The 27,549-nt window shown below is 40.4% G+C and overlaps 2 protein-coding genes across 7 annotated transcripts in view; both read left to right on the top strand.

Annotated features, from left to right (window-relative positions):
• The window catches only part of myo9bl (myosin IXb-like), a 53,854-nt gene extending 31,420 nt beyond the window's left edge, over nucleotides 1-22,434 (top strand). The window contains exons 9-45 of one of the 6 annotated variants that reach the window (XM_087783662.1): nucleotides 613-742; nucleotides 803-892; nucleotides 957-1,073; nucleotides 1,145-1,279; nucleotides 1,693-1,814; nucleotides 1,897-2,038; nucleotides 2,106-2,301; nucleotides 2,803-2,878; nucleotides 3,189-3,281; nucleotides 4,734-4,847; nucleotides 5,443-5,482; nucleotides 6,358-6,480; nucleotides 6,558-6,638; nucleotides 6,712-6,822; nucleotides 7,961-8,086; nucleotides 8,161-8,310; nucleotides 8,399-8,559; nucleotides 9,590-10,720; nucleotides 10,795-10,864; nucleotides 10,927-11,036; nucleotides 11,680-11,798; nucleotides 12,862-13,055; nucleotides 13,839-13,946; nucleotides 14,020-14,190; nucleotides 14,253-14,294; nucleotides 14,357-14,468; nucleotides 14,528-14,601; nucleotides 15,491-15,683; nucleotides 15,758-15,886; nucleotides 16,626-16,731; nucleotides 16,788-16,919; nucleotides 16,997-17,120; nucleotides 17,455-17,505; nucleotides 19,286-19,401; nucleotides 19,534-19,670; nucleotides 19,768-19,821; nucleotides 21,190-21,327. In XM_087783662.1, the coding sequence (XP_087639788.1) occupies nucleotides 613-742; nucleotides 803-892; nucleotides 957-1,073; nucleotides 1,145-1,279; nucleotides 1,693-1,814; nucleotides 1,897-2,038; nucleotides 2,106-2,301; nucleotides 2,803-2,878; nucleotides 3,189-3,281; nucleotides 4,734-4,847; nucleotides 5,443-5,482; nucleotides 6,358-6,480; nucleotides 6,558-6,638; nucleotides 6,712-6,822; nucleotides 7,961-8,086; nucleotides 8,161-8,310; nucleotides 8,399-8,559; nucleotides 9,590-10,720; nucleotides 10,795-10,864; nucleotides 10,927-11,036; nucleotides 11,680-11,798; nucleotides 12,862-13,055; nucleotides 13,839-13,946; nucleotides 14,020-14,190; nucleotides 14,253-14,294; nucleotides 14,357-14,468; nucleotides 14,528-14,601; nucleotides 15,491-15,683; nucleotides 15,758-15,886; nucleotides 16,626-16,731; nucleotides 16,788-16,919; nucleotides 16,997-17,120; nucleotides 17,455-17,505; nucleotides 19,286-19,401; nucleotides 19,534-19,670; nucleotides 19,768-19,781 (5,140 nt within the window). In that variant the 3' untranslated portion in view covers nucleotides 19,782-19,821; nucleotides 21,190-21,327. Of the gene's footprint in view, nucleotides 1-612; nucleotides 743-802; nucleotides 893-956; nucleotides 1,074-1,144; nucleotides 1,280-1,692; nucleotides 1,815-1,896; nucleotides 2,039-2,105; nucleotides 2,302-2,802; nucleotides 2,879-3,188; nucleotides 3,282-4,733; nucleotides 4,848-5,442; nucleotides 5,483-6,357; nucleotides 6,481-6,557; nucleotides 6,639-6,711; nucleotides 6,823-7,960; nucleotides 8,087-8,160; nucleotides 8,311-8,398; nucleotides 8,560-9,589; nucleotides 10,721-10,794; nucleotides 10,865-10,926; nucleotides 11,037-11,679; nucleotides 11,799-12,861; nucleotides 13,056-13,838; nucleotides 13,947-14,019; nucleotides 14,191-14,252; nucleotides 14,295-14,356; nucleotides 14,469-14,527; nucleotides 14,602-15,490; nucleotides 15,684-15,757; nucleotides 15,887-16,625; nucleotides 16,732-16,787; nucleotides 16,920-16,996; nucleotides 17,121-17,454; nucleotides 17,506-19,285; nucleotides 19,402-19,533; nucleotides 19,671-19,767; nucleotides 19,822-21,189 lie in introns of all 6 variants that reach the window. The other 5 variants (XM_087783657.1, XM_087783659.1, XM_087783660.1 and 2 more) reach the window with 5 other exon arrangements.
• A 646-nt stretch (nucleotides 22,435-23,080) lies between these two features.
• On the top strand, nucleotides 23,081-26,988 carry use1 (unconventional SNARE in the ER 1 homolog (S. cerevisiae)). The gene is made up of 8 exons (XM_087783656.1): nucleotides 23,081-23,214; nucleotides 23,743-23,792; nucleotides 24,361-24,439; nucleotides 24,528-24,680; nucleotides 24,749-24,764; nucleotides 24,831-24,861; nucleotides 24,924-25,086; nucleotides 25,811-26,988. Exons 1-8 carry the CDS (start codon nucleotides 23,116-23,118, stop codon nucleotides 25,991-25,993), a joined length of 774 nt encoding a protein of 257 aa, XP_087639782.1. The 5' UTR covers nucleotides 23,081-23,115; the 3' UTR covers nucleotides 25,994-26,988.
• The last annotated feature ends 561 nt before the right edge of the window (nucleotides 26,989-27,549 follow it).

Below are 27,549 nucleotides of genomic sequence, written 5' to 3'. Positions count from 1 at the left end.
GTTCAAACGGGATTCACAAAAGATTTTATTTTATTTTGTCAACTCTTTTACTGTGTGGACGTTACTAGGAAACTCGGCTGTACCACTAATAATGTATTCTACCAAGCTAAACTATCCATTGCTATTAAATCGTATTTATCAAAATATATTTCCATTCTTTTATAATGTTTAAATCTCGCTTTTTGATCAGTTGCCTGCAAATTTGGATACAAAAAAAGTCTCAATGGAAAAATATCTGTTTTTCATATTGCCTTTAAAAATATATATATTTTCATTATGACGTAATGATGAATGTTCATTTTAAAGCATTACTTGTTTATGATTCTATTTTCCAAGTGTTAGAGAATATCCAAAAACCCTTTATGTTATAAATGTGTTCATTTATGTGCCTAAAAATAAAAGTGTAAAGTGCCTTTCTTAGACCAGGGTCACAAAGCGATACACGGTTAAAGTAATTTGTAATGTTATGGCAATTATATCTTGATATAAGACAAAAAACAAGTCATCTATTAAACTTAAAATTGAGAGTTCATTCAAATGTATTGCATTTAAATGTAAATGTGTACTTGTTGGTCTGTTTCCGCTCTGATCAAATGTGTTTTTGTGCTGCAGGATTTTCTCTGTGCTCTCCGCCATATTGTATCTGGGCAACGTCACCTACACTACCAAGTCATCGGACCGAGACGAAGGGCTGGACGTGGGACCTCCTGAAGTCTTGGCGACGCTCTCAGACTTGCTTAAGGTAAAATGTAGAAGTTTTATTTTCTATGAGCAGAATATTGACCCACCAGGGATGCCTCAGGTTAAAATGGAGCTGCTGGTCGAAGCGCTGACGAAGAGGAAGACGGTGACGGTCAACGACAAGCTGATCCTGCCCTACAGCCACTCGGAGGTGAGGATTTGTCTTTTCTTCATAGACAAGTGCTTTAATCGAATGCGTCTTGTTTCTTCGTCAGGCAATCACAGCCCGGGACTCCATGGCTAAATCTCTCTACAGCGCCCTCTTCGACTGGATCGTCCTCCGCATCAATCACGCGCTGCTCAACAAGAGAGACATGGCAGAGTCTGTCCGAGTAAGGAGCGACCGCTTGATGTCGAATCTGTAATATTGTTCACGCTGACCAGAGTTCTCATGGTCCTCCAGTGCTTGTCCATCGGCGTCCTCGACATCTTCGGCTTCGAGGACTTCACCACCAACAGCTTTGAACAGTTCTGCATCAACTACGCAAACGAGCAGCTGCAGTATTACTTCAACCATCATATCTTTAATCTGGAGCAGGTGAGTGAAAAAACTAATGTTACTTTACTTTTTCGATACCGCTTTTTGTAATTTTTGTTGAACGTTTGATTTGATAAAATGTTATTTACATCATCAAATCAAAATAAAAGTTTTTTCATTCAATTATTCTATCTTTTTTATCCATTTGTCGTCATTTTCTCTATCGTTATCATCTCATTTCTTCTCTTTTTATTTTCTTCTCCTTGTCTTCTATTTCTTCTGCTTCTTATATCCTCCTTCTTTTCCTCCCATCCATTTCTCCTCCCTCTTTCTTCTCCTTTTACACTTTGTTTTCTTTGTTCTCCTTCACTTTCTACTTATTTTGATCTCACTTCTCTTTCTTCTCTTCCTAAAAAGACATTTGGTCTGAATGTTTATTTGTGAAACGTTTAACGTAAAAATCTATTTTCCAGGAGGAATACCAGGCCGAGGGAATCACGTGGCACAACATCGACTACACAGACAACGTCGGATGCATCCACCTGATCAGCAAGAAGCCAACCGGTCTGCTCTATCTGTTGGACGAGGAGAGCAAGTAGGAACAGGAAGCGATAATCACTGACGAGAAGTAACCTTTTTGTCAATTTTGAATGTATTTCCTGTTTCTTCATTTTCAGTTTTCCTCATGCAACCGATGAGACTTTACTGGCCAAATTCAAGCAGCAACACCAGGGCAACAAATATTTTGTCCCGACAGCAGTGATGGAGCCTGCATTCGTGATTCAACACTTTGCTGGGAGAGTCAAGTATCAAATCAAGGTGAGAGCATATTCAGGATTATTATTTGTTACACAGTTTAACATGTATTTTATATATACTTCTCCAGGATTTTCGGGAAAAAAACACAGACCACATGCGTCCAGACATTGTGGCACTATTGAGGAGCAGCGACCGTGCCTTTGTGCGGCAGCTCATCGGCATGGACCCCGTCGCCATGTTCCGGTGGGGAATTCTGAGAGCAACCATCAGAGGATTGGCTGCTTTCAACGAGGCCGGCCGCTCCTGGGCTGCCAAAACTTCAGGTATTCTAATACCCGTGTTGAGAATTCTTATTAAAACAAAAACGTAGAGTGGATTATAGTTCTTTTTCCGTCAGATGTTTGTTGCTCCTTGCACCCAAACGGCTTTTTGCAGATCTCTTTTCCGCATTCAGTCTTTTAGCTTAGCACAGCTTGAGGTCAATCAGGTCAAAAACGTGAGGCTTTAAAGGATTTTGTTCTATATTTAAAAACTCAGACGTAGCTCAATGACGTTTGTGCATTTTTACCCGGATTAACTAAATTTCAGGAAAATCGACAACAAAAATCACCCTGTCGCTCCTGTTTGGTCAACATGACATTGAGAAAAAATTGTAAACAAGTTTTATTCAAACTAGTAATGCATTTTTTAAATTTGCTAGTTAGCTGTCAAGCATTTCCACGTCTACTGTATCTATATATATGCGTCATTACTTCATATTAGTCCACAAACATTCCATTCTTGTTTGTTTTTTCTGCCTGAATTCTTAGTTTTTCTTCTTTTAGGTGTCATCCGTCCAATCTCTAGAACCCCTCTAGGAGAACTCCAGCGCGCCAATACTCCAATAGAAAGAATGTACAAGTAAGTGGTTTTAGAATCCGACATCTGTTTTTGTTTGGAATATTTGAAACTCAAGTGTTTCTTCCCGGAGGACGACAGAACATGGCGACGGAGCAATCGTGTCATGAAACAATGGAATAGCAAGCGATGATAGATCAGCAGATCTGCTCTTAACCAGCTCATGACCTCTTTTGATTTTGTCACAGGACATTATGGAGTGTTTTCCTTCATTAAGGAGGAACATAAATAAAGTGTCCTCTCAGTCACCCAGCCCCTCCTCTTTACACCCTTTGGTGACTATGGTGTGTGTGCGGTTTTCTCCCTTCCACAGACGAGCTTCTATGCTCGATTTCTACTTTGATCACTCAGAAGAGCGCCCTCATGAGGCCTTCGAAGACATCTTTGCTAGCTATGAGAGTAAGAAGTAAGTGAATTGAAGAAGAAAGTTAAGATTAAAAAGCCAAGCAGGAAGCCCAATGTGATGGTATTTGGGGATTCAGTGCTGCTTTCTACACTCTGAGATCACTCCTTATCATATTATTGTGAAGCCTCACCAAAAAACGGAGAAGCAATTTTCCAAGTTATTTAGCTCATAATGTTATCTTATCCTCGTCGACTCTGTTTTTTAATAGGGTCATGTAATAAATGCATAAATCTTGTATTTGAAATCTGAACTAACCTCAAAACATCTGATAAACGCATTCAATTGTCAGGGTCATTTTACCATTTTTTAATTTAAGTGTTATATATTAATTATTTCAGACAATATTCAGGAAATCTTATCGGAGTTTTGCTCTCATAAGCAGCAGTGAGACCAATGAGGGCCAAACTTCCAACTCCCTGGACACTACCTGGATATCCTTATGTATCCTAATATCCTATTCCAGTCCGAGTCTCTTACAGATTTCCAAGGTTCTATTAATTTTTCTAAATGAGAGCCCAGGGACACTCATAGAAAAAAAATGTCTTGTATCCAATCAAGTAAGCAGGAGTTTTCTCAGACTGGAAACGGCATGAATTATTATAACATTGACCCCGAACCTCCTCATTTCCGATCCAACGTGGTTTAATTCCAAATTAAATCACTCGGATCTGTAATCAGTGAGAAGTAGAGGTCAATGTCAGGTCTTTGTGCCTCCCATCCCATCACCAACTCACCTCTTGGTCACTCGTGGTAAGTAAAGGAACATGTTGCATGGATTTAGCAGTCGGGACAGGTCCATTAATTAACCTCACCAGATCCAATGTTGAATGTTCCACAAGCTGCCATTAAAGAAAGAATCAAACGATTCCTCCACAGTTTACCACCAGCATGAATTCAATTGTTCTCATTGATCAAAAGCCCATCCCTGCATGATCACAGAAAATGGTTCTGGTCACTTTCACACTGATCTTGAAACCTCTGCTCTCATCCCTTTTGGAAGGCATATAGCAGACCCGGTTGGGTGGTCAAATTGTAAAGTTGAATAATGAGAATGAGAATTAAATGATAATTGAGACACAAATATAAATGGCTGTTAAATAACTTAATACTGGGGCTGCCGAGTCTTCTTATAAATATCACTATTGAAACTAATCATGTCCTCTCCCTTCAACTCTAGTCTGGTACTGAGACAACATCCACTACTTTTTTGGTGCCATCGATGAGTTAAAAGCATTAAATTCAATGAATATTGTTGTATTAAGATGTGTTTAATATCAGACCCCCAACTATTCTGCATTCTGCACTTGGGTATCTGGTGTCTTTCCTTCTCGGGCATCATCTTGGCAGTGTTTCCCTCTTCAAACTTTTTTTTTTTCCTCCTCCCAACCCATTTATGTTGTCCTTCTTTCTCCTACCCCCTCTTCGATGTGTCTGTGTGTGGTGTGTGATTAGAGACATGCATGCACAGATTATCAGCTCCATTAAGAACTTGCCGCTGGATGGTGAGGACCCTCGCAAACTCCTGCAGTCCTGGGGTCGCCTCCGCTTCCCACGACATGTTCTCCAGTGAGTCTGCTAGCAGACCTGACGCTTCCACTCGCTCGACTCGGACCCGGCAGAACATGAGCTTTCCTTCCATACGTAGAATTAACAATAACTGTTCTGCTCTGTCTTGAGATCTAATCCAGTGAAAGTAGCATCACAGTGTTGTCAGCGGTTTAGTTGACGCCATCTAAAAGCACTGAAGGCTTGAAGCTTGTGTCATCTGCAGCACGAGCATCATGAGAGGACTGTGCAAGCATGAGAAGTCCTCAGAAAATATGTGGCCTTCAGCATGTTTGACATTTGCAGACAGTCTCTTAAAATGTTGAGTTGAGGTCATGCTGGTTGCTAGTTAGCATGTGTTTTCCAGCAGGGGTAATAGTTGACTTAAACACAGATTCACGGCGACACCTCCTCATGTACTCATCGCTAACATCGAGCTCATCACGACCTCATGTCTGCCCGTCGTCCATCCTGCCCTCCGCACTCCTTCACTCAACACTGCATGAAGAAGTCGATTGTTGTACTAATCACACCATCATCTCCACCGATCCATCCGTTTGATTGGCTCTGTGTTTCGAAACCCTCAATACTTAACATATTTCTTCTACCTTCTCAGGAAGAACAAGAACACAAAACAGAAGCAGATCATCCCCAAGGTAACATCTTAAGGGAAACCCTGATTTATTTTTATGTAAATGTTATTTAAAAAGTTTAAACCTTGTTTCAAATAATGATTCTGTATTTTATGTTGGGATTTATTAGATAATTTGATGTATTTAAGACTTTGATGGAAGTAATTTACTAATAAGAGATTATGAACAATGTTTAACTCACTGAAGGTAAAGTTGATAACAGAGTTACACTTTTGAAACTGTTTCTGCTAAAGAACTATTCTTAGTTGCCTGTGAGAACCATATTTTAACCAGAAACGGTCTCCAACTCATTTACAACCACTTTGTGATTTTTATTTTCTTGCCCCATGATTTCCCTTCTTTAATTTTGAAAATATCTTTCTATATTATTAAATATGCTTCATACATTTGAAATAATATTGAAAACTTCAAAAAGGCAGCAGTTGGCAGTAGCATTACAGAACTTGCTCTCACAACACACACACACACGCACACACACACAAACACTGAATCTCCTTGGTGGGGGTAATTATGAGAGGAAAAACGTACATAAGGTTTTGAAGGCGTTTTCATTTATCGCTCAATTCAAAACTATATTAAAAACTCAACTTCCACAGGATTGTGTCAACGAAATGTGTTTTTATACACATCATTAGATCATGTTTTGATATTGCTACAACAGTGACATCGCTTGTTGTCGGTAGTTAGACTAATACTCCAGTGCTCCCTGAGGTGCAGGTTCAAATTCCAGTCTTGACAATCTGATTCAAGTCAAAACGGTTATCTAATCAAAGAGGTTTTTTTAATTAAGTTGAGCTCCTTGTTGGACGCCTTTGCTGTTTCTGCGCTTTATTTCTTGTATAACATGTTTGTTTTGTGAAATGATCATTCCTTTCCAGAACCTGTTGGACTCTCGCTCCCTCAAGTTCATCGTGAGTCTGACTTTACACGACCGCACCACCAAGTCTCTTCTCCACCTGCACAAGAAGAAGAAGCCCCCCAGCATCAGTGCCCAGTTTCAGGTGACACCACCGCCCGTGAACAGTCGAGCCAAACGTCTCGTTGATGAACGACTAACGTTCCTCTTCTCGTCTCTCAGACTTCTCTCACCAAGCTCCTGGAAACTCTGAACAGAGCAGAGCCTTTCTTCATCCGTTGTATCCGCTCCAATGCTGAGAAGGTCGGGGTTTTTCTCAAGGTGTCACTTGACAATGGGAGCATGCAGGGTAATAACAATGTTCTTGTTTGAGCAGAGAGAGATGCACCTCGACGAGGCCTTAGTGGTGCAGCAGCTGAGATACACTGGGATGCTGGAAACTGTCCGCATCAGGAGGTCTGGCTATGGAGCCAAATATACATTCCAGGTTTGTTATATTTGCTCTTTCAGGGTTTGTAAAATGTTGGATTTGATATTATTATTGGGATTATCAATATTATCATGTTTTTCTATAGATTTTATACAGTTTTATCATTGAATCTATTTGTCAGAAACAAAAATCGCCACTGAATTCTTGATGCTAAGTAGGCATCGTCTTATAAATGTTATCCTAGCCCACTCCGAACTAGGAGTTTCTCAATTTAAACTTCAAACTACAAAAACCAATGGAGCCAAAAGTTAACATTAAGGTATTTATGATCATTCATGATAACAATTTTCAAATGCCATGAACTAGTCTGTGATGATCTTTTAGATATGACATCTGCTATTGTGTTGAGGAAATATTGACTCGTTCATTTATTTGCTGGTTTACTTTTAATACATTTTGTGTTTAAGATTCAACACAAATTATTTTTCATCTCTTTTGCCTTCGACTTTATGTTCTAAAAATGTTTTCCTCTGTGATGGAGAAGACACATCTGCTCACCCAAACAAATCCTCTTCACGCTGTTTGAAAGTTTTCCAGACTAAACACACTGACTGACGGTCAAATCCACCTGATGGTCGGTGACATCATGTGTAGTTACTTAAATTAGAGTTTGAGTAGTACGTCATCGTCTGGATGTGTCGCTCAGAGCTAAACAAAGCTCTCATTAGAATTTAGACACAGTAATACTCAAGGGAATAAAACATGCAGCAAAAAGAGCAAACGTTTTTTTTTAACTATTTTAGTTCAGTAAAGTAATGTTGAATGTTTGACCAGAGCTTATTATTTAACTCTTGATCTGGTCTGTGTTTAGGCATTTAAACTGCAATTGCCATTGGTTACCATAATAATACCTGACGGGGCCGGGTCTAGGCAGGGGCAAGAGGGCCTGGCCCCCTCAAATAAATGTTGTGCCCCCTCAAACCAGGGCCGGGTCTAGGCAGGGGCAAGAGGGGGCCTGGCACAATGCCCCCTCAAGATTTGTGGCTGCCCCTTCATACATGCCTGTCTAGACTCGGCCCTGATACCTGATAAGACAAACCCTTATGTAGCTCAATTTAAAGATTCTTCAGGTGGTGGCAGGAATGATGAATGTAGAATATTAAGAATTTGATAAATTTTGTCTTTTTTCTTCCAGGAATTCTTGGAACAATTCAGGGTTTTACTGCCAAAGAACTCCACAGCATCGAAGCAGGACATTTCTCATTTGCTGGCCAAGAGAGTGGGCATGGACCCCACCACGTACCAGATTGGTAAAACCAAGGTAAAACGTCTAACTCACACTTTCTACTCAAACCAAGCAAGTGCGTGATTGTTTGGGTTTCTGTTTGTGCTCAGGTGTTCTTAAAAGAGTTGGAGCGACAGAAGCTGCAGGACACGCTGCACAAGGACGTCATGAGGAAGATCATCTTCCTGCAGCGCTGGTTCAAAGCTCGACTCCTGAGGAAGGAATTCCTCGACATGAGACTGGCAGCCATCATGATCCAGGTTAGTTTGTGAGGAAAAAGAAAGATTTTATCGTTGTAATTACATCCCTGTTATTAAACTATCATTGACCTGATGTGCATCCTCGCAGCGGTCGTGGCGAAGGTACTGCCGCGAGGAACGAAGGTGCAGCGCGGCCACAGCGATCCAGGCTCTGTGGAGAGGACACAGTCAGAGAGCTGGACTTCGTCGGCAGAGAGAGGGCGCCACCAAAATACAAGCTCTGGTCAGAGGACACTCGGCACGACGGAGGTAAAATAATCTCTAAGTTAAGTTAAATGGCTTGTTTAACTTTCTTGACTCACATGTTTGAAATGTTGAGTCTTCCTCTCCAAGATGCAGTAAGTCTCTCATCATGACCATGTTTTGAACCTATTACTTTATAAAGTTCTCCCCCGTCTGAAAAAACTTCCAGGATTGATGAGACACAGTGACAAACCTTGATATTTGACCAATCAATGCAGAGTGGGTGTGGTTAAACAAGATATTAGGAAGTGGCGCCTTAAATAATTTTCTAGTGTAAATATTTCAATTAAAAGAGTGTTTTGTACAAACAGACACATACTAATAATACAATAGTCCAACATATATTTAAGACACACTTAAATCAACACATTAGTTGAACTTTAAACTACTTTTCTTGCACCTCTCAGATTCTTTCTACATCTGTGTAAATGTTTCCTGAGAACTACAAGAGAATACTGTGCTTCTGTTGTCAGCTGGATCTCTTTGATTCCATATCTCTGCTCTGTAGTCACTAGGCATGTCAAGGATTGGAGTTCTGACTCCACCCAAATACCTCCTAATCCCATTCCGGCAAATCCCTTCAAGTAGTTATCAGACAGAAAAATGAAGTTCTGTATTCTTGTTAACCTACTACAAATAGGTACTAAATTATAGCCTACATAGAAAAAAAACACAAGTTAATTTACTGTATTTTTAGTTTTTTTACTGTAAAGACCACTTAGTATCATTTTTAAGTTTTTCAGAAATGAACAGTGCACCTTACAGTATATGTAATAATTCTGGTTTTATTACTGATCTCGAACAAGTTTGTATTGTCAACACGATGCTCAAAATTCTTTCAAAATGTTGGGAAACTACAAAGCGGAATGATTATACGCTCTATATTGATTGAGTAATTCATAAAATTAAAAACCTTTTACCTTGTCCCAAGAAGAATCAACACTTGTGTATAAATGAAATTGTGTTACTTGTATCTTTTAATTATTCATAAAAGTCTTGTTAGAAGTTGACAACTAAACAAAGGTTTGTGTTCTAGGTGTCAGTCCATCCGTGAAGATAGACAGAGGAAGGAGGAAGAGGAGCTAGAAGCAAGGCTGAAGGCGGAAGAAGAGGAAAGAATTAGAAGAGAGGAAGAGGAGGAGGCGAGGAGAAGGATGGAGGAGGAAGAGCTGAGAAGAAAGGCTGAAGAGGAGCAGAGGAGACGGGCCGAGGAGGAGGCGGCTAGAAAAGCGGAGGAAGCTGAGGCCGAACGAAAAGCCGAGGAGGAGAGGAGACTGGAGGAGGAGAGAAGAATCGCGGAGGAGCCACAAACCCGGGAGGACGTGGATATAGAGTTGGTGACTGAAGAAACCTTGGAGGTTAAAATCCCTGTGGAGGTAAAAAGAGAGACTGATGGAGACGAGGTCAAGAGCTCGCACGCTGAGGACGAGTGGACACACGAAGCAGGAGACGAGGTCAATGGTGAGTCTGTGGCGTCTGATCCGGAGACTAACGGTACTCTGGCTGAGGCTGGACCTCAGAACAACCTGGAAGAAGTGGACGAGCGGAACCAAACGGGACTCGCAGACGATCAAGATGAACCTTCTTCAGACACAACGGTTTCTCAAGAGCTTGAGTCCAACTCGCCAACCCGGGCGCCGGATAAGACTCGCAGCACAGACTCGGAGCACAAGAGAGTCCGGCCCCAGAACAAGGGCCAAGTATCCCGGAGCCAGGAGAAGCGCGAGCAGCGCAGGCGGAGAGGCCTGGAGCACAATCAGAGAGAGACGGAGCGAGCCGCCTCCACAGTTCCATCGACCCCCAGCACCAGCAAACCCCAAACATCCCCGCCCAAGACCAAAAACCAAGAGCGGCTGAAGGAGCGAGTGGACAGCAAGGAGTTGGACCAGTACACGTTTGTGGAGTGGAAGATGAAAGAGGACAAGGCCGAGAAGAAGGAGGCCAAAGCAGCTGTTCGTCCCACAACACTATCTTTGCACCAGGTGGATCCTCCGCCCGAGAAGAACGGTGTCGGGGACAACGGCGGAGCCGTGAACCTGCAACGACGCACCGGAGCCATCAAGGACAAGCCGGAGAAGTGGAGGGGGAGGAAGGGTGAAGGAGAGAACTGTGAAAGCACCAGCCCTCCATCTTCTGTGAAGGAAGAGAAGAGGAAAAAGCCTCCACTGTACGTCTAATTTCTGAGACAAACGATCCTTAGAAATGATAAAAAGTTTTCAATCAATTTACTTTTCTTCACAGGACGACTTCGTCTTCAGTGGACAGTTTGTCTACTCGTCCAGAGGGAGCAAGTGCCTTATCATTCAAAGAGGTAACGGAGATAACGTCAGAAAGTGAGGGATCATCTTTTGACCTCTGCTTCGTCTTTCCTAGATCGTGTCCTCTCCTGAATGTCAAGCTGAAGGGCACAAGGGAGGCTCGTTCAGAAGAAGAAGCACAGAAGGCTTCAGTCAGCAGGACTCTGGACACACCACGCCAGACAGGTACTGATTCTCACTTCATTATAGTGTATTCAACAGACATTTTTTCTTTTGTTTCAATGAAGATTTCATTGTTGTCATTTTTACATTCAGTTTAATATAGGTCAGTAGAATGTCACTGTCATCAACAATATTTAATCGGTTTTTTTAACATTTTAAATGTTGAAACTTTTAAAAAATGTTGTTGAAATGTTTTTGTTTTTTTGTTTTAATTAAATACTTTTTTAGGAATACTTTTATTTCACTAATTTCTATATTTAAAGGATGAATTTGTTTTATTTTTATAAATAAATTCAATAATTTGTAAACTATTAATTATTATTAATTATTATTTATTAACTAAGATTAATTTGCAGCCAATCAAGAGACAAGCAGACGATCACATGACTGTTCCATCAAGTAGCTCGGTACTCTTTTGGTATAGTCTGTCTACCCCATTTGACCCACATTTTATATTGAATATAAAATGCTATGTATTAAAAAATATTGAATTAAGAAATTGTATTTATATAAATGGATAGTACTTTTAAATTATTGTATAAAAACAGATTCAACCTCACCATATAGAAATGAACAAAAACATTCTCCTGGGTGACATCAACTCCCTTAATAAATGTCATGAATTGTGTCGTTGCAAACCCTCCAGGACGGTCGGCTTCTTCAGCAAGATTTTGAAAAAGCGTCCACACAAAGAGGCTCAGACGCCGGACAACGGAGAAGTGACGTTCGTTCAAACGCTGACTGAGAGGACGGCAGGAGGAGACGGTGAGCTATTTGAACTATTTTCAGCTTCAATACTCAACGCTACTCTCTAGATTATATACCGTGACTTTATACATATACAGTACGTCGATGCAGATGCAGGAGGAGAAAAGAAAGAAGTTAATATGATGGACAACTTTATGATGGGCAATATTATTTCATTTTTACATTTTCTTTATTTAAAGATTCTGGAGAAAAAGAACGTTGCATATTTCACAATCTAAAACGATAAACTATGAACCACTGTAAAGATATTTTAAAGAATGACACAAATAAAAGGAAGAAAATGGGGAGAAAAAAAGTTTTTGTGATACATTGCAATGTTTTTTCCACAATCATACAATAGCACTGTATATATTTATTTATGTTTTTCAATTTGAAAAGAGATCATTTTTTGCATATTTTGTTGTTTCCAATAGTCATGTAATGGTTTATAGTTCAATAATGTGTGTTCGAAGAAAATGTTTGATATTTTTCATTTACAATTGACTTGCAAATATTAATTTCAGTGTTGCAATTAAACTTCCGGTCGCTAGATGGCAGCAGTCATTATGTCCTCAGTCATCGCTGGGATCTCAGAATTCATCGTTCCTTCAGCTGCTGAGGACAAGAGGATGCAGTCGATTCAAGCAGCTTCTAAAAGCTAATGTTTGGATATATGTTGGTTTGAAAACAAATGAAAGCTGTTACGACTTCATCAAGAGTCATGTGGTCTGTAAATTCTGCAACACCAGAGTCAAGTACAGTACAGTACTACAGTACTACAGTATGATTTTCTTTTCTTTAGATCTTCCCTGATAATCCATCACAGCTCACCTGTGTTGTTATACTGTAAGAGTAGTGTAATAAATCCTCACCGTACTTCTGTTGCATTAGCAAAGAAAACCTGCTTGGATATGTGCAGAATAATAATAATAATACCAGAGTAATTCTGCTGCTTATTGAGAAAACATTGACTTTCGTGGGACGCACGCTCTTGAAACCAAACAAACATTCTCGGGGATCCTACTCGGCTTTGCACCCCTCGACGGTCCAGCTGTTGATTCTCTCGCTTCCTCTCTCTCAGCTCAAACGACCGGACATCCATCCCGAACGCACTCCCAGTCCCACAGCGAGCGCTCGGCCAAAGGTTTGGGTCGGAACCCCACCATCAAGATCAGCCGGGCGACCCGGGTGTCCGAGCAGTGGAACGCCTCGCTGGATCGAGAGATAACCAACGCTAATGAGCTGCGACATCTCGACGAGTTTCTAGGCAACCAGGTGAGAGTTTAACAGATTATTTATAGATTCTATTCCGAGCCGCTGTGTGTGTGTACATTCATGGAGGCCTTTCGAGGGTGTGATGTGTCTATGGAAGTATATTGTTGTTATTGTTGTTTTTTAATCATTTAATTAAAAAATTTCCTGTTTGTTTTTACGTTTAGAGTTTGATATTCTTTTTCCAATAATTCCAAAATATATTTTAAAAATTAAATATTTTTTAGTTCATAGGCTTTCGAAATTCAATATGAAAATGTTGAGAATACTGAATTTATAAGGCTACGAATTAAAACATATTTCATTTAAATTTTGAATTGGAATATAAATGTGTGACAAAATGTATTTGTTTTGATAATGTTTGTTATTTATTTTTAAAAAAATGCAAATTCAACCTTCAAATAAACAATTTATTGAATGTTATTATTAAATAAAAAACAACAACCTTTCAATAAAGAAATGATTATATTAAACAAACAAATTAAATGCTTAAACGTCAACATTAAATTCAACTATCAAATATTCTGATGGCACTGATATACTTCCATATGTGTCCATGTATTTTTTTTACTTCAACCTTCAAGAATCTACATCCATTTTTATTTATTTAAACAGACTTTTTTTTTCTATTTCAATCAATTCTGAGCCTGGTTTACAAAACAAGCTCTTGCGGCCACATTAAATTACATGCCACGCCTTGTGTCTGACACCTGAGTTATCAGCCTTTCTAGAGTAAGAGAGTCTTCTCAGTAAAAGTGCTGACATGCGTGTTTGATTCCTCTTCAGGTCAACGACTTCCGCTCCAGAGGGAAGTCTCTGTCGGCCACCGAGGCCATATTCGTGACGGCCACCATGCAGTTCAGAGAAACCATCAAAGCCATGTATTCTCTGCCAGTGAGTCGCGTTAATCAAGTCTTAAGAATTCACTTAAAGCTTCACACTCTCACCCTCTTCGCTCCCGCCCTAGAAACCCACCATCGGGTACAAGGACCTGATGACGGGCTACCAGAACAAGGTGATCAACCTGGCGGGCGACTCGCAGAAGGCGGAGGTTCAGCTGGTGGTCAACCTGTTCCAGTCGGTGCTGGACGGCTTCATCCGAGGGGAGATGAAGAAGGAGGAGGTGGAGCCGGCCAAGGTAAGCACAACAACACAAGCGATAATAATGTGTAGCTCAACGACAACTCTCTTCGTTTTCAGCCGGCGAAGACCAGGAAGAAAAGACGTAAAAAGGACAAAAGCGTAAGAAAAACTCAGTTTGTTTTTAAAGACGACAAACTCTTAAACATCTAATGTGTGAGTAGATGGAGAGTCCCCTGGACCACATGTTCGTCCACTACCAGGTCAACATCATGCAGTCATGTGACCAGTGCTCCTCCTACATCTGGGGCATGGAGAAGGCCTACATGTGCAATTGTGAGTTGTGTTACTTGAACAAAAAGTTTCTCCCTCACTAACGGAACGTCTGCTCACAGATTGTAAGATGGTCTGTCACAAGAAGTGCCTCTGCAAGATCTTGACCGACTGCTCCTCCTTCAGTGCCAAACGGGTACGTTCTGGAAGCGTTTATTAACCAAACCTATATTTTTTTTTTAGTATAAATTGATGAGTAGGAGTTTCCTCATCAATCTTGTGTCTTAATGTGACTTTACATTGATGAGCCATAACATTATGACCGCCTTTTGTAATACATGGAAGGGACCCTGAGTGTCTTTTTTACACCTGCAACTGATTTAATATAGACTTTATGTTGACAGACCTGAATAAATACTGTAAATATAAAATTACAGGATAGGAATAAAAATGCAATTTCCTCCCATTTAACTTGTTTTTTTTACTCATTTTAGCTTCTATCACGTGAGAAAACATAAACGTGAAATATCTGGTTGTTTTTCCAAAATAAAATTTCACACTTAATACAACAGGAATTATCAAACTTTGTTATTCTTTGTGTAGTTTCACAGAGTAGTACCTGTAGTTGTGAACCATTAATGTAGGTCAGCTGTGGGGCCACATGAGGCCCTTTGATTTATGTGGCTCTCATGAGGTCAAAGATCAGGTAGAAACAAAAAAAAGGATTTTTTTTTTTTCATTATTAGTTTTTCCTCTCAAAAATATTAAGGGAAAATAGAAGCACATTTAAATTTGGGGGAAAGTACTTTTATATTACATTTTAAGATGTATACGTTTTAATACAATAAATAATCACTTGAGTATATTTAGCTTGATCATTTTTTACTTTATTTTATACTTTGCTCTCCTTTTGTTTTTCTTGATGGCCCCTCAGAACAGCCACTGTATCAAATGTGGCCCCTGATGAAATGTAATTCCTCCTCACTGATGTAAAGGATCCAGATTTGGGACTCAAGTGATAATTTGGGTTCAAATCCGTGTTCTTTTATTTATTCGACTGACGGTGTCATGTCTGGGCTCCACAGTGTGACGAGGAGTCTGGGGCTCTGCACTTTGGAGTCCGGGTGTGTCGCCTGGTGAACGACAAGAGTCCGGTCCCCATGGTTCTGGAGATGATGCTGGAGCACGTGGAGATGCACGGACTCTACACCGAGGGCATCTACCGCAAGTCCGGCTCCGCCAACCGCATGAAGGAGCTGCACCAGCGGCTGGAGACGGGTCAGCGCTTCACCCGCCGAAGGTGCGACCGGTTTTGACGACAGACTTGGTGACGTGTTGGTGATGTTTCTTAGACCCCAACGTGGTGTGCCTTGAAGATTACCCCATCCACACGGTGACGGGCCTCGTCAAACAGTGGCTCCGGGAGCTGCCCGACCCCTTGATGACGTTTATGCATTACAGCGACTTCCTGCATGCAGTGGGTGAGTACGACCACAAGGGGGAGCAAACTCTAGACAGTCAGAGAATAACTATAGATTTTCTGTAAATGTTTATGACTGTAAACAATTATATTATAATATTTTAGAAGTCATTTAGATATTCTTTGATGACTTTTTTAATCGTTTTTTTAATACTTGTTTCCGGAATAATTTAGAAAATATTGTTTTTATATCATATTTTTAACAAAAATGAAATATTAAACAATACAATTACATTATTTAGATGTACTTTTAATGATATATTTGGAACTACGTTCCATCTTTAGAATTTGACATTTTTTAAATGTAAAAATGTTTTATTTTTTCTTAAAAGGTGGTAAAAAGAAATGAATGGAAAATGATATAATGCTTTTTTTAAATGTCCTTTTCATTTTTTTTTATAGTAAGTTTCTCCACCATATTTAAGATCCTTTTATTCGTCCCTTCTTCCTTAAAGCTTGATGGCCCCTCACAACCGTCTCAGTATATAATTCGGCCCCTGTGGGGGTTTAATGCCCCTACCTGCTCTAGACTGATCCTTTGCTTGTTCATTTTGTAGTAGGATAGTGTAATATAACGTGATTAAATAGTGAGTTTGTAGAGTTGTTCATGTTGCTTATCTTCAGCTTTTTAAGCGGCAAAAGTAGTCGTTTATTTTATTTTAAAAAGGGTTTTTTAGTGTCAATAGAGTTGAGCCGTCGTTAAGACACACCCTGAGTTTCCTGTTGTGTGTGTTTGTCAGAACTGCCGGAGAAGCAGGAGCAGCTCCAAGCCGTCTACAAAGTGTTGGAGGAGCTTCCGACCGCCAACTTCAACACGCTTGAGAGACTCGTCTTCCACCTCGTCAGGTACTCGTCTACTGATGTTCCGACAGAACCCAGTTGACACCAGGGTGTTCTTTCAGGGTGTGTAAAGACGAGGCTTCCAACCGAATGTCCCCGAATTCGCTGGCCATCGTGTTCGCTCCGTGCATCCTGCGCTGCCCCGACAGCGCCGACCCCCTTCTCAGCATGAAAGACGTCGCCAAGACCACCACGTATGGAGTCGCCACTGGATCATCGGACGTTTTTTTTTTCTGAGACGTCTTTAACTGACCCGTTACTTCCACCGCAGGTGTGTGGAGATGGTCATTAGCGAGCAGATCCGACGATACAACGAAAAGATGGATGAGATCGAGCAGCTGGAGTTCGCCGAGAATCTCGCCGTCAACCAGCTCAAGCTCAAGAGGCAGAACACGGTGAGAACTTCAGCTCATCTGGTGTCGGATTTATAAGCTTCGGACACTCTCACGATAATGTCCAAACATTTATGTTGTGCTCAGAGAAACTTCCTGCTGCTATTTTTAAATTATTTAACTCTAAATAATGTGTCACACAATGCTGTCATTAACAGATAGCTGCGTAGCTTCGTCGTGACCACTAGATGGAGACATTTCCCAATTACATTTTTTTTTAGAACGTTTACAAACTACAATTATTTCTGTTTTCAAACTACTCCTGGTGTAGTTCACTGATGTCCAATGATGAATTATGCAAGTTTAAATCTGGCCGATGTTCCTTGTCTCTCTTTAGCACCTTTGGCATTTACCTCTCAGGTTCTCAGCTCCTTACAAAGGAGTGGTGGTACGTATGGTCGCCGTGGTCCCGTAGATCCGCTAGATGTAGTGAGCAGCATGACCCGAGGACATTCAAACACGTATCCACTTATTTTTGGTTTTCATCCACAAACCCTCTCTTTACTAACCGGTCGTCTGCATGTTCCTGGTCGTTCGTACGATGTGACCACAAGTGCAACAAAGTAACACTTTTTTTTTTTTGCTCCCATTTTTCCTCATTTAGAGAAACAGTGAGACCTTTTCATGCCATGAGCCGGATTTATCACATTCGTTTTATTGATTTAAGTTTGTTTATTCGTTTATTTTTAAGAGACTGTAACATAATCCACACGTTTCAACTATTAAGCAATTTATTTCCTGGCTTTAATTTCCTTTTCATGGCATGTTTTTGTGTTTCAATGTGGAAAAGCATTGATCTCAGATCTGTTTTCAAGCATGATCACCTCAAACATTCATTCTCCAGTGAAAGCTTCCTTTCAAAAGAATGTTCATATAAATGTATATATATGAGCATTTATTTGTATATATATTATGATACACGGCTGTGTCTACAAGTCTTAGTAACGCTTGTACTGCACTAACTGAATGCTTGACCCACAAATGACCTCCGAGATTCCAAATGCATTCGTCAAGTGCATGTAGACAATGGTTGTGTTGAGAAGGATGTTATCAGGTTTTTAGGTAATATTTGTCCTTTGGTTTAATCACAAGTATTTGTTTGTAAGTCATTTTTATTTGTATAGTGCTTTTTTCAGACCAGGGTCACAAAGCGCTTAAACAATCAAAACAATATTCAATAAAGTATATACTTTAAAGATCAAGATAAAACTGATAACACAACAGGAGTTCCAGAAAATCAAGGAAAAGCCTGAACAAATAAGAACGTCTTAAGATGTTTCTTGAAGGAGTCAGTAGATCCATCAAGGGCAAAGAGAGAAGAAGATCGTTCCAAGGAAACCAGCAACTGAGTGTTTTCTACCGGGTACACTTTCTCTTCACTTTGAATAGATAACATTTTTGTCCTTCTAAAAAAAATAAAAGGGCTGATAATACTAGCGCACATACAATGATGCCTTTTTATTCTAAAAAATATGTTAATAATAATTATAGCTACAATAAGTGACAAATAATAAGAGTAAATGATTTAAGGATATTGATTTTGTCAATTGTTTACAAAAACCTTTTGCTTTAAGAGTAATAATTGAGTTGAGGTTAGGTTAGGTAGAACTTTATTGATCCCTCAGGAGGTCTCCTTCAGGAAATTGTTTTTTTCCAAATTATTCACAGCAAATACAGAAATTTTTCATAAAAAATAATCAAAATAAAATAAGAACAAGAACAAAGAGAAATAAAGAGGAAGAACAAGATGATACAAAAAAAAAGAAAAAGTTTATAAAAAAAGAAGAGAATTTTTAATCAAGGTTTTTATTCAACCTTGCTGCTCCCAGAATAGACTTGCTTTTTGAGTGTTTTCTTGAAAAATGGGAGTTAAGACAAGTGTTGTTTTCCGTGGATGAATTCACCTGCGCCGTTCATTTGATGTTTTTCTGTGAAGGACACAGATTTGCACACAAGCTCGACGACGACACTCTTGGTTGTGGTGGTTTGCTGTTGTGTTGTTGTTGTTGTTGTGTGTCTGTGATTCATATGGAACATGGTCTCGATGAACGTTGGCTCGACTCGTGCATCCAGGAACTGCAGCCGATGCATGAACACCTGCTCGTCTCCCACTAACGTCTCTCTGGCGTTCCTGCGACCAGTCGGTGACCGAGTGTGTTTGTCTGCAGGTGCACGAGAAGGTCTGCTCCGACCTCAAGGCGGTTCCCGAGAACGAGCCTCTGGACTCGGACGCCGAGGCCGAGCAGAACCTGGTGGAGAGGATCAAGTCCATCAAGCAGGAGAAGTGAGTCTAGTTTGTTTTTTACGCTGCCGTCTCTTCACTTGACGCCTCCTCCTCCTCCTCCTCCTCCTCCTCCTCCTCCTCCTCCTCCTCCTCCTCCTCCTCCTCCTCCTCCTCCTCTTCCTCCCCCCGCAGAGAGGACCTCGCCTGTCGCCTCCCCGACATGGAGCAGCCCGGCTCCGACCAGGAGAACCTGGACTCTGAAGCCTCTCTGAGCTCGGAGAGTCTCCTGGACGAGCAGCGGGCCTCGGGCCTCTGCTCGGAACCGGACGGTCAGTATCCCGCCTCCTCTCGTCCTTCAGCCGTTTTCACTCAGCTGTGGGTTTTCTGACCGGGCCGGTGGGCGGGGCCTCTTCTCTTGTGGTGCAGGTCTGGACCAGTGATGGTGACGGGAGTGGTGCCATCTGTTCTCTTACGAAGCAGGTCGGGAGAAGGAGTGTGTGTGTGTGTGTGCGTGTGTGTGGGGGTGTGTGTGTGAGTGTGTTGAAACCTCTTCTTACCATATTGTTCCACCTGCTGACTTTTCAACAAGAATCAGATGTTAAAGTATTCACAGTATATATTACCTTTATGACGGCACATCTGGTCACCATGGCAACAAGAGAGTTGCTTTTATGTGTCAGCAGGATGCAATATGAGAGGAGGAGGTCGACGACTGTCTGGTGATGTGTCTTTGGTTTATGTGCTTGAAAAAAACATTTTCCATACTAATCTTGTTTGTTGCTGTAGTGTGTGTGTGTGTGTGTGTGTGGGGGTGGGGGTGTGTGTGTGTTGACATGGATACATGTCTCTCACGTACAGTGTGTGTGTTGGTGGGAGACGAATCTTTATTGTCTTTAAATTTCCTTTTCATACTAAGACCGCTGAGTGTGTATTGACAAGAATCTGGTGACACAATATATATGAGGATACAGGGACAACGATACGATATATATCGTGATACTGTAGTATCAAGGATATATTTGTAGTATTGTCGAGTACTTGACTCTGGTGTTGCAGAGTTTACAGACCACATGACTCTTGATGAAGTCCTAACCTAATTTGTTTTGAAACCAAAATATGTCCAAACATTAGCTTTAAAATCAATTGGAGTCGACTGTATCCTCTCGTCCTCAGTCATCGCCAGGATCTCGCAGGATTTCCCTTTAGCTGCGGAGGACTTGAAGACAACCTCAAGTTTAATTGCAACACAATAATGAACAAACCTCATGAATATTTGCATGTTTATTGAATTATGTATTAAATATAAACCTTTAAATTACTATAATAAAAAATAAAATAATGATTCAAAAGCCAGAAAAAAGGATTGTATATTGTATATACAATTAGACAAAAGGGGTTTATTTCTCACAGAAGGGTCGTCATGGAGACACAGTGAAAGCTAAAGAAATCACAGTTTGTTACATAGTAATTAAGTGAGTACATACTTCCTAATTAATCGTGTACAAAAATAAAAACAAATTTACCGTGTTTTCCTGCTGACCAATAGTTACGACTCTGAGAAACTTTCGTCCACATGACGTGACATTTATATGAAACATTACGACCGAATACTAAACAAAAAAACAAGATTTTCTCACTAAATATTTTAATCTCTCTCTAAAAGCTTTGTTTAGTGTTGTCATGGCAACCAACACACAATTTTTTTAATCGACACATTGCTGTTAAATATTGATACGGCATCATTAAAATGTGATATATAAATGAGTATCGATATTTTCTCACACCCCTGAATCGGCACTATTGGGGTCTTTTTAAAGACCATCTGCTCACCCATGCGTTTCCCTCCAGGACTGTGTGGCCCTCAGGCGAGAAGGTACCGACCGCTCTGCCCGCCCAAACCATCCGACCTGTCGCTGCGACTCAAAGTCCCTGGAGGACGAGTCACCAGGCCTCACCTGACCCCGGCCGGCTTCACGTCTCCCCCCGAGGCGCTCACCCCTCCCTCCAGACATCCTCTTCAGCGCCGCGGCGCCGTCACGCCCGTCGCGGTCAAACCCCCCCTCCCGGAGGTCGCGCCCGAGCCCCCGTGCTCCAGTCCCGCTCACTCGCCTCCCGCACATCAGACTCTGAGGATGTTGCTGCGGAGACGAGAGCTGCTGCTGCGCCGCAGCGTCGCCGCTCAGTCCCTGTACGAGGGCGAACCCGTGTTGAGCTTCTGCTCCTCGTCCTCCTCGTCCACCTCCTGCTCCGTCGCCATGGCGACGGGCTCGGCTCAGGATGCGGACGCGCAGCCCTGCATCCCCAAACGTTTCTCCGACCCGGACTTGCCTTACATGGACGCGGAAGCTTGACCCCGCGGGCAGGAGAACCTGCCAGACTGATGATCCGTTGCTGGAACTCATTTTGACGTGTGACATTAAAAAAGCAGCTGGACAAGATGTTGCACCTTTTTCTATCATTTTTAATATATTGTTTCCAGTCTGGAGGGTCGACCCGTCTCCGGCCTAACGGAGCCGTCGGCCATTTTTTTTTTAAAAGCATTTGTAGTATTGCAGGTTTCCAGACGCACTTTCTACAACCACGTTCTCCCCGATGAACCAGCGACGCCGACTCTGGCTCGTGCCTTTCACGTGTGACTGAGCAGCGTCGTGTTCTACCCGTGAATGTTTGCGGAAGTCTTCAGTCCAAACGTCCTTCAAAAAAACTGTACATGTTGACCTTTGACCTGCTCAGATTCTCAAAGGGAAGCAAGAGTCGCACAAGCCACTTTTCCTCCGAAATCAATAGAAAAACCTTGAAACCCAGCCACGATACAAGACGGTGCCAATGTGTTTGTAAACCCTCTCGCCCCAGTTTGTTATGTCACTTATTTGGACCTCGGTTCTGGACCCGTCTCCGCTGGAGCCCAGCTGTGGTTTTGTTTGAATTGTAGTACTAATGTTTCTTTCTGCTGTTGAATGATGTCCGTCTGGTTGATGATGATGATGATGATGATGATGATGATGATGAGTGTGTTCCAGAATGTTTGGTTGAGAGTGAATGAGGTGAACTATTAGTATTAACATGCAAATACAGATTGTGACGCTTGTTAAATCTGAGTCTTTGTCTTTTTTTTTATGTATATAATTGATTCATTTATTTTAGGAGTTTCATGTTGAATTCCATTTTTAATACACTTTAATATATTCTATATATAGTTTATACTGTCAACATAATTCGATCACGTTTTATTGTATAAGATATACACCTTTTACATATATAATTGATGTTTTATTTAAACAAATAACAATGAATTTCAATCTTTTCTTTCTTTTACATTAACATTAAGTTTAAATTCCGACTGAAACACTCATAAACAAACATGACAATAGAGAGGAAAAAAAGGAAATTATGAACAGTTTATATACTTTATTTAACCATTCAAAAATAATATAACAATAAGGTAAGGTCAAACTTTATTGATCCCACAGGAGGTCTCCTTCGGGAAATTGTTTTTTTTAGCCACAGCAAATACAGCAATTTTTCATAAAAGAAATAAATCAAATAATGCATTAACCATACTTTCCCTTTTTTTAATTAATTTATTTCAATAAATTAAATTGGTAAATAATATTAAATATTATCGCTCAATGCATATTAAAAAAATGATAAACTGTAGCTTTAAAACGGACTTTAATGGTCCAATAAAATAAACTGTCAACACAAACGTGCCGACGTCATCCTTCCCCCCACACGGTGACGTCAATCTCCCGCGACACTCCGGCGTCTTCCACTATGGCTTCGAGACTGGAGATCAATTTTGTCAGGTTGTTGTCTCGCTGCGAGTCCATCGCGTCGGAGAAGCGAGGAGAGGCGGAATGGAGGCTCGAGAAGGTGAAACAAGAGTCAAATCTGTGGCTAAAGTCAACGCTGCGAACTTAAATGCGACATATTATCGCGACTGTTGTTAGCAGGTCAGCTCGAGCCACGTCGTCGCTGCGAAGAATTGTTTTTGTTCATTCTATTGTAAATTGTCTTCGACAATAATGGTCGTTTAATCGGTTTTAACGTTAAGTTCGTGGAAAGTTTTAAAATGTTGCGTTTTACTTAAAAAAAAAACCTGCAGTGACGAATTCATGAGTCAAAAGATTCTAGTTCGCATCACGAGCTTTAACTTATCTTTAAATTGTTCAATAATATTGTGACAAACGTCACTAAAGAAAGTAAAACAACTTGTGTTTGTCTGCGTATGTATATTTATATATAATTTAATTGTTAAATGATGGCCAAACATTTAAACCATAAGTGTAGTCGTATAGTAAATAACGATGGATTATAGTAGATTAAAATTAAATTACAATTACCGTTGAGACTTAAAATGTTGATCAATTAAACCATATTTATTGTGTAACATGTCTTCAGTATGTTGGTGCTCTGGAGGAGATGTTGGCAGCTCTGCGGAAAAGTCCAAGGTAACATTTAATTTATGTATAATGTATTTATTTGTTTTAAGATGTGTTTTGTTTAAACATTAACCCCTGATTTATAATGTTTTACAAATCTATTTTGTGGACGTTAAAACTGTACTAAATAACATGTTGACATTTATTAAAAGATATATTTTTAGGTTGTGCTTCTAAAAAAGAATATTTTCAAGATGCTTTTCACTGGACTATCCTGGACAAGTCTGTCATGTGACATGTGACATGTGACCACCAAACTTCTTTTGAGTCCTGTTTCCATTTAAAGCACACAGAGATTGTTTTAACTGTGAGATACAAGCAGAAAAGGACACAAGAACTACATTTTTCTTGTTTTTTTTACACCAAAATAACATGCTGTATTTGGCAACGGTGCAACAGAGGCTCCACGACATTAGCTACACATGTTCCCCTGTATGATGTTTCGGGGGCAGGTGATGTTAGGCCCTTTAATTAGGCAAATGGTCGTATTTATTTAACGAATCATGTCTGCCTCTTGTCGTGACAGTCTCTTTGTTCTGTCAGTTTTTCTGAGGGTTTCAACTTGTGTTTGTTCCAGCAAACCCACACCAGAGGTCGTGACTGAATACACGAGGAAGGTGGATTTTCTAAAAGGACTTCTAGAAGCTGAGAAACTGGTCCGTGACGTCGATGTGCAAGCGATCGATTTTTTTTTTTTTTTTTTTTTTTAAAAAGCTGTAGTTTGACAAAACTTCTTCTCTTTAGTCGTCGGCGACAGAAAAAGCCTTAGCGAACCAGTTCCTGGCCCCCGGGAGAACGCCCACCATACCCACAGAGAGGATGCCCGCCACCAAGACCGTCCACATCCAGACCAAAGCCAGGTGCACCGGAGAGATGAGGAACGAGCTGCTTGGAACGGTAACAGTCGCATGTGACGATCAGAGTTGGATCTACAGTGTTTTATTGTTTGGTTTTATCTCCCTCAGGGTTGGTCAGAAAAAGGTAATAAAATAGTAAGTTGTTTTTTATTCAAACAGACTATTTTAACATGTTTCTTGTGGCTCGCAGGATCGTCCGACACAGACTTACGGAACAGAAGGTAAAAACGTAAAATCGTTGCGACTCAGTTTTCTCGTCCGCTGACCGTCCGACCCTTTGCAGAGGTCTGCCTCTGGACGAGCGTCAGTCGGCGGCCGAGCTGGACGCCGTCCTGCAGCATCATCACAACCTGCAGGAGAAGCTGGCCGACGACATGCTGAACCTGGCGCGCAACCTGAAGAACAACACTCTGGCGGCTCAGAACATCATCAAGCAAGACAATCAGGTCATTGGAGGAAATGTCTGCATTCTCTTCTTCTATTAGGACAAACTTGATCTAATAGTCATGAACTTTCAATTTATTTTATATATATATATATGGTTATTTTTGCTTTGCCGTTTTTCTAAAAATATATTATATCTAGGTAATATATCTATATATTATATATATATAGATATATTGTATATAAATATCTCACTCATTGTTCATACGTAGAAATAATGTGTGTGTTTTGCAAGTCACTGGTTAAATTAAAAAAAGTAAATTAAATGAATGCACTGTAATTAAAAAGGCAACTTTGCTTTCCTTCTTTGTTTCATTTGATTGTTTAACATCACGTTCATCATGTCGAACGTTGTGAGGCCATATTTTTTTTATTATTATTATAACGTGAATGATTTATTTGATATTTTCTTATGTTTCACCGTATGAAAAAAAACGGATTTCTTTAAATTCTTAATGCTGAATCAGTCGTACATTTAATTCTGTAGTTAGTCAAATTTAAAATACTGTTTTTTTTCTTTTTTATTATTGTAATGTGAATGATTTATTTGATATTTTCTTATGTTTCACCGTTAATCTTGTCAAATTTAAAATACTGTTTTTTCTTGTTTAAATATTACTTAAAGTGAGTCAATATGTTAAAGAAATGTATAATTCTTTTACGATCATTGCTCTACCGCTAGATGTCAGTGTTGCGCCCTCGTGACCGTGACCTCTCCCTCCACAGGTCCTGGGTCAGTCCATGCGTCAGGCCGACCTGAACTTCGAGAAGCTGAAGACGGAGTCGGAGCGACTGGAGCAGCACACCAAGAAGTCCGTGAACTGGCTGCTGTGGCTGATGCTGATCCTGGTCTCCTTCACCTTCATCAGCATGATCCTCTTCATCAGAATCTTCCCGCGCCTCAGATGATGTCACCAGAGGCGCCGCTGAACCCAGATCAGTAGACACGACCTCTCACGATCCTGATGTCACGAGCTTCTTCGTCTCCTAACGGATTAGATGTAGGAACTAATGTTTTGGAGGGAAGCGACTGGAGACGTTGATCGGCTCGTGAGTCGGAGCCTTAACTGACCTCAGATCTGTCGTGTCCTCCATGTTCCACCAACAGCAGAGCGAAGACAACCGTCCAGAACTAAGCAGAGATTTGAACAAGTCAGTCAAACTCAAAAAAAAAAAACACATCGTTTTTTTCATTGTTTTTGTGTTTTGACTCGTGTGGTTGCAAATGCACTTGAGAAGAATTTGTGTTTTCTGTTGACCTTTCCTCGTGATGACCCCTGAAGGTCACTGAGGTCAAGTTACGATGAGGGAAATAAGTCTTCGGACCAACGGCCAGTTCGATCGATTCATAGCTGTCAATCAAAGTCACAAACCTACGAGATAAAAGCTGTAAATTAAATGTTTTAGACCGAAAAGACAAAACATGTTTATTAAAGAATAATGTGGAGGGATTTGAAAGTTAATATTATAAATTATTATTTAAATACATTTATGTTGATGGAAAAAAAACGTTTTTCTAACTAATTCAAAACAGATTTTCTGTACGAATCTTTCAGAATTGTTGAATAATGGACACAAATTAGTTTATGAAAATATAATGTCAAGAAGACTGACCCAAGTTGATGTGAATATTTGACAAAATGTGAGGAATTGTAACAAAGCAAGGATTTCACAAAACAGGAATTTAGTGAGTAGTTCTATACAATAACAAAAATAAAAAAAATATTTATCCGAACAACCCTTTAAAGAACGTAAAAGTGTCGACAAACACCGGACGAGTTTGTTTGTGACGTCGTGAGCGAGTTTGTCGTCTGTTGTCGAGAGTGTTGTTGAAAATTAGAGCATCTGTGCTGCTTTTCTTTTTATTTGTTTTCGTGTAATAAACGTGACCTCTGACTGTGTAACTCTGCTGCGGTAACTCCGAGTGTCCTGTAGATGTCAGTAGATCTCCACGATGACACTCGATGCCCGGATGTAGCTGCGGATCCTGATTTTCAAAAAAAACTGAACTCGTTTAAAGGTGAAACACGGGCGACATAAAGTTTGTAGGTAATACACGTGTTTAAATTATTTTGAGAGAGCTTGTGTACTTATTTTAAACGCTAAAAAGAATAAAAACAAATGCTGCAAATAAGACATGCGCATGCGCTGTACATAGTAACAGATCGCGTACCGATAGTTTAACTTTATGGAATTTCTTCTCTTTTTTTTTCAATTAGCATTTTAAACTAAACTATATATATTTCAATAAGACCAAACATTTAACAAATACTATGTATTCGTGTCGTATTAACAAGAGACAGTACAGCGCTAATACACGTCTATTTAATAGCATGTCTGCTAACTCAAATGCTAAACTACGGTGTCCCAGTAGGAACAAAATGTATGTTTGTTCAACCCTCATAAAGAAATCGTCAAAACTGAATTAAATATCTTTCTTCTTTTTAAATAAAGGAGTCTCAGTT

The sequence above is a fragment of the Callionymus lyra genome, chromosome 2 (assembly GCF_982586985.1).
Source record: "Callionymus lyra chromosome 2, fCalLyr1.hap1.1, whole genome shotgun sequence".
Lineage (NCBI taxonomy): Eukaryota > Metazoa > Chordata > Actinopteri > Syngnathiformes > Callionymidae > Callionymus > Callionymus lyra.
Note: the sequence above shows the minus strand (reverse complement) of the source record. Positions and strands in the feature narration are given on the sequence as shown.